The sequence below is a fragment of the Episyrphus balteatus genome, chromosome 3 (assembly GCF_945859705.1).
Source record: "Episyrphus balteatus chromosome 3, idEpiBalt1.1, whole genome shotgun sequence".
NCBI lineage: Eukaryota > Metazoa > Arthropoda > Insecta > Diptera > Syrphidae > Episyrphus > Episyrphus balteatus.
The window spans coordinates 97,392,327-97,403,508 of record NC_079136.1 but is presented as its reverse complement, the minus strand read 5'-3'; the positions used below and the strand labels follow the sequence as shown (position 1 = coordinate 97,403,508).

Below are 11,182 nucleotides of genomic sequence, written 5' to 3'. Positions count from 1 at the left end.
GGACTTGAAAAGACAAAAAAAATTTGTTTTATTTTTGTTTTTCTCAAAAGCAGAAAATCGAACAAATTCCAAAGATAATTATAAAAAAATCTGTTCTGAAGACAAAAAAACTATGGATTTAACCGAAAATGGAAAAGATGATGAAAAATTTGCTATTTTCAAACACGACGGACTCCTCAGCGAAAGTTTGCCATTGATGAGGGAAATAAGACGACAAGGAAAACTATGCGATGTTACCCTCAAGGTGAGTCAATCAATTTATTATGCCCTCGAGAACCAGATTAAAACTGAACTGAATTTCTACCCCGCGGATGAATTTCATCCCCTAGGTTGAAGATCAATCATTTTCTGCTCATAGAATTGTTCTAGCTGGAGCAATTCCATACTTTTATGCAATGTTCACTAACAATATGGCTGAGAGTAGGATCAAGGAAATCACTATGAAAGAAATTGAACCATGGTAGGCTTGAAAGTACGGTTGTCCAGATTGTTCTTATAAATATTTATTTGTAGTGCACTCGAGAGTCTTATCAATTTTGCCTATAGCGGTACTGTTCGTATCGATAATCAGAATGTGCAAAGTTTGATGGTGGGCGCTTCATTTTTGCAATTGAACAAAGTCAGAGATGCGTGTGCAGATTTCCTCATTTCCAGGTACATATATCATAAAGTCTTATAATAAAAGAAATATCTTTTAGTGGGGCGGTTAAGCATTAAAACAGAGCTCAACCGTGCGCTTAGTGATAAAAGCATGAAAGGAGAATGGGCATTTTGGACGTTTGGGAGCCATTAATGAAATTGGTATCAAATGAATAAACTATAACTTAGGAAACACTTTGGCTATGGAGGTTTGGCTCTATTGCATTAACCCTTTCGGACCCAGCGTTACTCTCATGTAACATTTTTTTAAAAATTCGTAAAAAATATTAAATTAAACAATTTTTTAGGTTACGATGGCTTAATTGAAAGATAATAATGCCTAGTTACTGGATTATTACAAAAATTTAGTCAAATATCATACCTTCAATTTTTTTTTTATCGAGAAAGGGACTGAAATTCACACATATCATAGTGTAGGTGATGAATCACTTTTATTAATATTAAGCATGATTTCGAGGTATTTTTTACCGCCCGATCGAATAAAATTAATGCCAAAATCTCTTGACTATCATTTAAAAAGTTATTGGACTCTTCATGAATAGTTTTTTACTTAAAGAGCAAGAGTCAGAATATTACCAATTACTCTTCGAAAATAAGTGTTAGGTTGATGAAATTTTGTATAGAAGTTTCTAATTCCATAGAAAAAAATAGTAAAATATGAGCCTCAAAAATATTTCAGGTTAAATTGTATTAAGTGTCCTTACATCTTTAAATGATAGTTAGATATTGTATGAAAAATGCTATCAATTTTATTCCATTATCACAAACTGCACAATTATTTTTCATACTTTTACTTCAGCACCTTACTCCTTCAAAACTTTAATTTGTATGAAAATTCTATAAAAAAAAGTGGTTGTCTATAAAGTCGGTTTACAGACTATAATTTTACGTGATAACGTCATAAGAAAACAGTTGTGTGCTTTTGTTAAAAATAAAAATGATTTAAAAATTATTTTTGTTGTCAACCTTCTTGTTAAAAAAATTATAAGATAGTAAATCTTATAGTAAAGTACTTAAGTTAAAAGTTTAAACCTTATATGTACATATATCTATATCTGTATGTTTGTAGAAAAACGGAATAACTTTTTGAATCTAATCATAATTTACAAGAAAAGGCTAACAAAAAATTACTTTTTTTTGTTTTTCTCATTATATAATTTTTTATATGAAAAAATTACACCACCAAAAAGCTTAAATTTTTACAATGCGCAAAAGATTAAAAATAATTTATTGAAAACAATCGTTTTTCATGAAAAAAAAAAATTAAAAAATCTTCTAACACCATAAAATCCATTTTTTATATGAAAACTTTCTATACTATGTGAAAGCTTATCGTTTCAGCTCAAAATAATCATATCAATCATGTCTGTACGACATCTACAAAAAGAGCTAGAATTTTTTGAACCCAACAAATTTTAATAAAAAAATAGCAACAAAATCAATCTTTTTTATCTTCTAACACCATATTATACAAATTTTATATCATCTGAAAGCTTATTATTTCACTTTTTATATGACGCTTCAATCGTATTTCTACGATGCCTACAAAAAAAGTTAGAATTTTGTTTAAAGCCAACCATGTCGAAATTACAAACTGAGATTTTCAAAAAAAATGCGTGAATTTTCCAAGTGGTGCAATGGTACCATTTCAAAAGTGTTCTTTATCATTAACAAAAATAAAAAAATAACAATTTTTTAAAAAAGTGGGTGCAAAAGTCTCTTTATAATGGTGACAACATATTTTTTTGGAATTTTAATTTGAATTCCTCGCAAAATCCTACATCTATTTCATATGCGTATTTTCTATAAAATATGAAACATAAAAAAGTTCTAGCAACATGAAAAAGTAGAAGCCAAATTCGCAACCGTGGGCCTATCACGTTAAAAAAAAAGAGGTGTGTCTACAGAGGGTTAAAAGAAGAGTAATTTGTAATATTCTGACTTGCTCTGTAAAAGACTATTCATGAAGAGTCCAATAACTTTTTAAATTTTGGTATTAATTTTATTCGATCGGGCGTTAAAAAATACTTCGAAATCATGTATGTATAACACAAATTTTTCACTACCTATACTATGATATGCAACTAAGCGAGTGCAACACAGAAAAACTTTTGTATATACCTTTCCGGATGAAATACAAAGTGGCCCAATATGTCAAAATAACTCTTTATTAAGTACTATCAATGATGTAAATTTCATGCTTTTATCACAAATTGCACGATTTTTTTGCTAAGCCGCCCAACTATTATAAAGATTATTTTTTACAGATTTAACCCTCATAATGTCTTGGGCATTCGGCAATTTGCCGATTCGTTGGCATGTACACAGCTAGTTCAATCGGCTGACAAATACATAAACCATAATTTTTCAAAAGTCTCGGATTCGGAAGAATTTCTTACCCTTAACTATGACGATTTGATTGATCTCATTCGACGTGATGAGTTAAATGTTCCAACTGAGGAGAACATTTTTGAAGCTTGTATGCGTTGGGTCAAGTACAGCGAAGACAAAAGATCTATAGTCTTTCCACAAGTTCTTTCGCGGGTGCGGTTGCCATTGTTATCGCCTCAATTTCTTGCCGATCGTGTTGCACGTGAAGAATTGATTCGAACATCACACCAGTGCAGAGATCTGCTGGATGAAGCAAAAGATTTTCATCTTATGCCAGAACGTAGAGGTTTGCTTCAGAGTTTCAGGTAAAAATAGATTTGGTATTTCTTTTTTTGTATGGGTTTCATTTGGGTTGTTATTTTTTTTTTTTTTCCAGAACTCGACTTCGATGTTCAGATTTTCTTATTGGTCAGATTTATGCTGTTGGTGGATTGACTAATAATGGAGAATCTGTTAGTACGGTAGAAATATATGATCCAGTAACAAAAAAATGGAAAATGGGCGAACAAATGTCCATGATGCGGTAAGTTAGTGGCATAATCTGGCCACCTACAAAAGTTTTACAATTTATTTTTAAATAATCCAACTAACTCGCTTTGAGTAAAAATCAGCATTGGAGTGACTTACAAGAGCAAGGTGAAAACTTCACAGTCTGACACAGTTATAGCGATCCCATTAGTACAAAATTATTGATTGTCACAAGATCATAATGACAGTATTCAAATTTTTATCTCATTTGGTTTAGTTAAACGATTCTTTTTTTTGAAAGGAATTCAACATTAAATAAAAAGGATTTGGTACACATTTTTTTTGGTTTGGCATCTGATTTTGAAATAATTATAAAGAGAAAAAAGTAACATGCAAAAAACCAAAACAATTATAAGTTTTGTTTTTAGCTCAAAGCTTTTGCGATATTTTCTAAAAAGGACAATATCTTAAAAGGACCTTCCAACCATATTTACAATGAAAGATATCTTTTAGAAAAACTCTTTAAAAATTATAATCTACTACGTATTTCTGTATGCTGTTGTAGAATAGGACAAACAGCTAAAAAGTGGTAGACTTTTTTTCAAAAATTAGTTTTCCATAAAAATGGGTCTCTTAATATATTTATTTTAATACAACAATAGATTTATGTAGCTAGCTACACTCCAAATCCAAACTAGATGACACTCAAAAAAGTGTTGTTTTAAAAAAACATGTTTCGTATATCTCTCGTAGCTCAAAACTGAATTTAATGGCTTACGCCACTATTGTTCTCATAGTAGCGTCATATGTGGGTTCTTTAAAATTTAAATGTGGTTGTTTAATAAATAATAATTTTAAAAATCAAAAATTTCTTTTATGTATGTAAAAAACTTTTACTCGTCATTGTATATCACAAGTAAAAACGAGTAAAATTATTTATTGAATTAATTATTATTTTCTCTAATAGTTCAAGGGTAGGTGTGGCAGTCATTTGTGGTAAATTATACGCTTTTGGAGGATTCAATGGCACTGAACGACTTTCAACTGTTGAAGTGTATGACCCTAAACAGAATAAATGGTCCCAGGGAAGGGCAATGCTTTGCAAACGAAGGTAGGTTCTTGTATTTAAAGAGGCCGTGTTGAGTTTGATCTAAAAAGTATTGATAAAATTATCGTTTTATTTGAAAAAATTTGTATTTCCTATTCATTGTCTTAGCGCTGTTGGTGTAGCTGCCTTAGATGATAGTGTTTATGTGTGTGGTGGCTATGATGGCGTAACATCCTTAAACACTGTAGAATGTTATAGCCCAAAAACAGATATTTGGAAAACAGTAAGTGAGCTTCGTATTTTCAGTTCTTCGTCATGTCTTTCATTTTATTTGTAGGTCGCTCCAATGATGAAATATCGTTCAGCAGGAGGTGTAGCTTCTCTTGGCGGTTTTATTTATGCTCTCGGTGGCCATGATGGCTTATCAATATTTGATTCAGTGGAGTGTTACGATCCAGTCAAAGATGTTTGGGTAAAAATGAAGTCTATGTTAAGCAGACGATGTCGTCTAGGAGTGGCTACGCTCAATGGAAAACTTTACGCTTGTGGCGGATACGACGGAAATTCATTTCTGCGATCGGTCGAGGTCTATGATCCGAACACAGATACATGGAAACTAGTGACTTCTATGCACTGCAAGAGAAGTCGTGTTGCTCTCGTTGCTAATATGGGCAAGCTTTGGGCAATAGGAGGTATTCTTTTTTTTTTATTATGAAGATGTTATACTATAAAGGTTCTTTAATACATAGGGTATGATGGAGAAACAAATCTCTCCACAGTTGAGGTATACGATCCAGAAACAGATGAATGGGTGTTTGTGCCCCCTATGCGAGCCCATAGTGGTGGTGTTGGAGTCGGAGTGATAAGAAATAATTGAAATTATATTTAGAAATTACTATAGTCTATAGTACATTTATATTATAAGTAACCATTCCAAAATTTAAGTATTTAATGAGAAAACGCAAATATTATGTAGTAATTACGAACAAAATTATTTAGTGGGCATTTAAAAATAAAATTTATTGTTATTTAGATGATATTGCAAATTATAAGTTTAAAAAATATAAATAAATACATATATCAAAACATTAAAGCTTAATTTTTCTGTAAAAACATGATTGTTTGTTGAATAATTTTTGAATTATTTATATCTTTTGTCAAATTTATGACTATCGTGATTATTGTTGAGCAATTTTTGAATTATTTATATTTCTTTTCAAATTAATGACTATCATTTCGCAACTCGATCGAATGTGAATTGAAAGCACTTTTCAACTTCACGTGAAATGAAATTACATTTTCTACATTTTGATAGATTTCGAAAATTGCTTTGAACTTTCAGAACTGAAGGATCATCCATTTTTATTTTGTTCCTACAGTGAAATGACTGCATGAAAAGCAAGTAATTGCAATATTTTTGCATGAAAAATTTTTTAAAGTGAAAAATAGTCAATGAGAATGAAGAGGCTGTGAAGTGATGAATGATGATAGTTCATGCCTCATGTGTTTTATGTATTTTGTACTAAATTAACAACAAATAAACATTACAAAACAGGACAAATATAAGTTCTGATAAAATATTTTGCCCAAAAAATGCAAATTCTTTGACAAACACAAATTTCACCAACAGAAACGAAGTGAATTCGATCAAATAATGTTAACGGGTGAAATGCAGAACACCTAATTTCACTTTCGGCAAGTAAATTCATAAAGAGTGAAATGCAGCACTCTATAAAGGCTTTGAACCTTAAAGGTAAAATTAAGCGTATTCTGTTTCTGCCGCGGTAGACAACAATTGGTTACGCGAAAGTGTCAAATTTGCCGCGGATGCCGCGCATAATGAAAACGAAGCTTAAGCTCCGTTCCTTTGGGAATATGTATTTATCTACTGCTTAGTACTTAATTCAGCTTTGAACTAGTTTTTCAATAGACCAAAAGTAGTTTTCAGTACTTAGCAGCAGATAAATGTTCCCAAGGAACGCAACTGTCCATAAAAACAAAAAAATAAACTTGCGAATATACGTTCTATAGCAAGTTTTGGATTCGTAAAAAAATCGAACTCGAGATAAAAATTGAATCCCGCAATTATGTCTGTCTGTATTTACCTCGAGCTACAGCCTAAATTAGTTAAGCTATTTTCTTCAAACTTGGTAGTTATCAGTTTTGGGTGAAATTGGGAAGTTAGGACCAAGACTAACGGTACTTTCCATATAACGTAAACAGTAAATTTTTTTTTTCAAAACGGCTCTTTCAATTTTGATTAATTTAACAAATAAGACTGAATTTTTGAAATAAAAAAAATATTTTTTTCTGCCTTTATTAACGGTATCTGCCATAGAACCGTATTTTTTTGGTTTCTGAATATCTTGTTCACGACAAACCCGATTACAACAGCGTGTATATTATAGAAAATTTTCAAATAACAAATTTTTAGATTAAAAAAAATATTTCAAAATTTTTTTTTGAAAAATATTTTTTTTTGAAAACCTGTTAGTGAAATAATTCGAAATTTCGTCGTGAAAACCAGTCGTGCATTTTATTTTGTCTTGGTCTCATACAGCCACATTCTACTATTCAATTCACAGGAATAGAATATTTTTCTTCCTTTATTATGTACGTCAAAATAGGTTTGAAAAACCTGTAATTTACGAAAGCAAATCGTTGTTTCTCCTGTTTTAGAAAATCTAAAGAAAAACAAAATAGATTAAATATCCCGATTCTCCCCCACAGTCCCAACATGTGAGAGTCACAATTCTTCCTTAAGTTGTTGTGAGTTGGGATCTGCTCCATATCACAACTTTGAGAATTTTTGTGACTTTCATAAATTGTGACTGGGGGAGAATAGGGGTGTCAGTTTAATTTTAATCCCATTTAAACACTTCTTATTTAAAACCTTGTATACATTTATGGCCCTTATTGCGAGTGTCTTTTGTCTATCGAAAGACGACTTTTGTCGATAGTCTATCATTGAAATCGAAAATGACCTTTGGTATTGTGAATGTCTATCGATAGACGATTTTTATCGAAAATCTATCATCGAAAATGAATTTTGGTATTGCTAAATTCTATTGTGAACGAATTTTTTTTTTTATCATTCGATCTCTTTCGTTTATAATTTTGCTATCGACTAAAATCGTGTCCATAGCAAATTTTGTCGAAAGAGATACACAATACCAAATAGGATATTTATCGATTCGATCGAAAGTTGGGGGCCATTATTTTGACCTTGACATAATATTCGATATTTTTTCGTTAAGCCTAGTACGCGCTAAAGCGAAACGAAAAATTTTGAAGTCTCCAAAGTCAACAGCGGGCATGTTATCAAAAAATTACCATCGGGTATTATAGCATAGTAAAAATTAAAAAAACACAAATAAAGAAATTCAAGAAAAAACATCAGAAAATAAGTTTAAAAGCAAAAACAAAACAAATTTATTTTCGTTCAAGATTTCGTTTATGAAATTTTGTATGGAAGTTTCGTTTCGCTTTAGCTGCGTACTAGGCTTTAACATGTTCGCTGTTAACTTTGGAGACTTGAAATTTTTTGGTTTCGCTTCAGCTGCGAACTAGGCTTAAAGGCTTGGCCACACTGGAGGGTATGCGGTAGCGGTACGGGTAGCGGTGAGGGTACTTGTATGAAAAAAATTCCAAACTGACACATCAACGTTCAGGTGTGGAATTTTTTTAGTACAAATATCGTTACCGCTATACCGCATACCCTCCGGTGTGGCCAAGCCTTAAGACTTTCACATGAATCGAATAGCAGATAGGACCGATATCAAAAAATTACATCTTCTGTTGATCCGCCCAATTTAAGCCAAATTTGCGGATAATATTGCCAAAGTTGTCTTTTGACCCCTTTATTCGATGGAAAAAATTTAAAAAAAATCGAAAATGTCACTAAACCCCTTCTCAGCTTTAATTCCTCTTTACTTTTACGAATTCGAGACTTATTTTTCCGGTGAAATCGAATCGAGGATAGACTTACCAATGTGAACCTAAATTCGCAATCATTCTCTTATTAAAACTTGAAATTAAAAAAGAAAAAACAAACTATTTATTTAAAGCCCTTTAAAGGCAGAAAGATCATATATTTTGATATATCAGTTTTTTTTTTGCTTTAATATTTTTTTTTTTTATCTGTAAAAGAATCGAACTATCAGATTTTCAGATTGTTAGCATAAGATTAGCATAGGCCAGACCTATTTTTGACAAAACAAAAAATAGGAATATGTGGCGAACTCTCATCAACAACAAAGTGCAGAAACATAATTATGACAAAAATTAAAAAAAAAAATAAACCTTCAGTAGAGAGATGTTGTGATTAACTGTTTCGTTTCGTTTTATTATTCCTAATCGTCATTAGACGATATGAGTAAATTTGCTGCCAAATTCTCATTCTTCTCGCACGCAAAATACGCCTGTAAAACCAAGTGTTCGGGGAAACCCATCGCCTTAAGCCTAGATATGGCCTCGCGGTCCTGAGCAGTCATCTGAATAACAGGCGATACATTCTCTCCACCATCTCCCGAAGCACTGGCTCCACCCCTGGTCCGATCAGAAGGCTCAGCCGATGCCACCGATTCGGCTACAGCTGCACGAACTCCTTCCCCTGTTGCCTGACTGCCTGCCGAACTGCTGTTATCTGCTTCGTGCGGTTCATTCAACATGTTCAAAAATGCCTCCTGGTTTTCCGAAATTAACTGCAACAATGCCGGATTAGACTGACCAATCTGTTGCAGAACAGCATTCAGCAGTTCCGGATTTTGGTGCACCAACTCCCTCATCTGAAGGAACTGAGGCTGATTCCTGAGAAATTCCAATGAATCCTCCGCGACGCTACTCTCGTTGGCAGACGATCGCTGTCCTGCTGCAGCAGCAGCGGCTCTCAATTCTGCGCTAGGTGTTGTATTCAACTCGCTATCGACCAAAGCTTCAGGCGGGATTCCACTCAGAAGGTATTCAACTGCACGATCTGGATTGTTAAAGCTGGCGGCTAAAGCGGCTTCTGTCATCTCTCTGGTGTATCCCATTTGCATAATCGAGTCTACCATTTGGTTGTATTCGGCGCCCATGAGGAGGGTAGACTCGGCAGCAGCTTGTACAGAAGCCGGTACAGCGGCTGGAGCAGCTGCAGCTGAAGTTGGAGCTTTTTGGGGACTTGCAGTGGCCGTCTTAGTTTCGACAGTTTGCGGAGTCGGCTTACTGGGTGCAGCTGCTTCAGCGGCAGCGGCCTTTTTCTGTGGTGAAGGTGGCTCGCTAGTTTTAGCAGCTTCCTCCTTGGAAGTTGCAGCCGATGCAGGTGATTCGTCAGTTTTTTTCGAAGGATAATCACGCTGCAAGATGACAACAATAAATTTCTTTTCGTCTACCGAATATGATTGGATTGTTCGGTCATCGTCGAGGATGACGCCAGCATAAATGAGCTTCTGCCTTTCGACGACATATTCGCTGCCGCGGTCTGTGAATATTTTTTCTTTTAATTCTTTGACCGATTTTTCGGGATCGATGTCAATTGTAAATGTTTGTTGCTGTAAATTTTTCACCGTGATAATCATTTTTTTGCAGATTTAATTTTTTTTTCAGCACTTTTTTTTTTTTGTAAAAATGTTCGCGTTCTATTTTTTTGACTATATAAATGCGGTTGTAAGAAAGAAAAAAAATATAATGATGTGGTATATTATATTTGGAAATGATTTAGCGTTTTGTGTATTTAATGTGCCTTAATTTGAATATGTACTTTTTTCTTTGTTCGAATGGCACTTCTTATTTTTTGCGTGATTTTTCTTATTGAAATGCAGTTTATAGGTAGGAAGTTCCGAAATGAGAACAAATCCGATTAAAAAAAATAAAATTCGACGATGTTTGACAGATGTGCAGAGTTGGCTGTTGGGTGAGTTTGGAAACTGAAGAAATTAATCCAATTGGTATAAATTGTGAACTAGTACTGGCAGGTAATCTAGTACAGTTTTTTTTGTTTGATATGCGCTGTTTCAGAAAATGGTAGAAACATTGACTTAATATATATGGACTGCTAGAAGCATATTCAGGTTGGTTCCACTTCTTTCTTCGCGATTCTAGCGCCCTAAAAAAAAGCGGAGAATAAGTGCAACATTTTTGACCAAGTGCGAAAGGAACAAATATAGAAAAACAGAGAAAGCACTACCTTTTAACGACAGATATCATTCACTAAAAGTTTCCTCTTTTCGCCGTCTAAGGTTATACCGCTAGTAGAGCTAGAAAGATGTGGAATCATTTTTTTTCAATTTTTGTATGGAAAAGTCAAACGACTAGCAGTCCATATATAGTAGGTCAATGGGTAGAAAGACTAGTAGTGCAAATGGGATGATTTCGATGAAATTAGGAAAATGACATAATTTCTCATTTATGGTGGATTTACATGCGTTTGCATTTCCAGATCTGCATTGATTCACAGATCGTCGCCCGAGAGTTGTTTTGTCGTAAACGCCAAAATGCACTTTTTTAAACTGGATATGTAGTAATAGGTTTTAGAACGTTCTCTTTTCATTTCTGTTATCAGATTTGTCCTATCGTTTACCGTTACTGAGATAATTAGTGTGCATTTTGTCGTATATCCACAAAATAAGCATCGGA

General features: G+C 33.4%; 2 protein-coding genes across 2 annotated transcripts; one reads left to right on the top strand and one right to left on the bottom strand.

The window, feature by feature from the left end:
- LOC129916658 (kelch-like protein 18) lies at positions 1-5,660 on the top strand. Its single transcript, XM_055996752.1, has 9 exons — positions 1-244; positions 330-460; positions 514-654; positions 2,928-3,356; positions 3,428-3,574; positions 4,487-4,630; positions 4,736-4,850; positions 4,905-5,259; positions 5,317-5,660. Exons 1-9 carry the CDS (start codon positions 113-115, stop codon positions 5,442-5,444), a joined length of 1,722 nt encoding a protein of 573 aa, XP_055852727.1. The 5' UTR covers positions 1-112; the 3' UTR covers positions 5,445-5,660.
- A 2,963-nt stretch (positions 5,661-8,623) lies between these two features.
- Positions 8,624-10,459, bottom strand: LOC129916664 (UV excision repair protein RAD23 homolog B). The gene has a single exon (XM_055996760.1). The coding sequence runs from the start codon at positions 10,123-10,125 to the stop codon at positions 8,920-8,922; it is 1,206 nt and encodes a 401-aa protein (XP_055852735.1). The 5' UTR covers positions 10,126-10,459; the 3' UTR covers positions 8,624-8,919.
- Between the last annotated feature and the right edge of the window lie 723 nt (positions 10,460-11,182).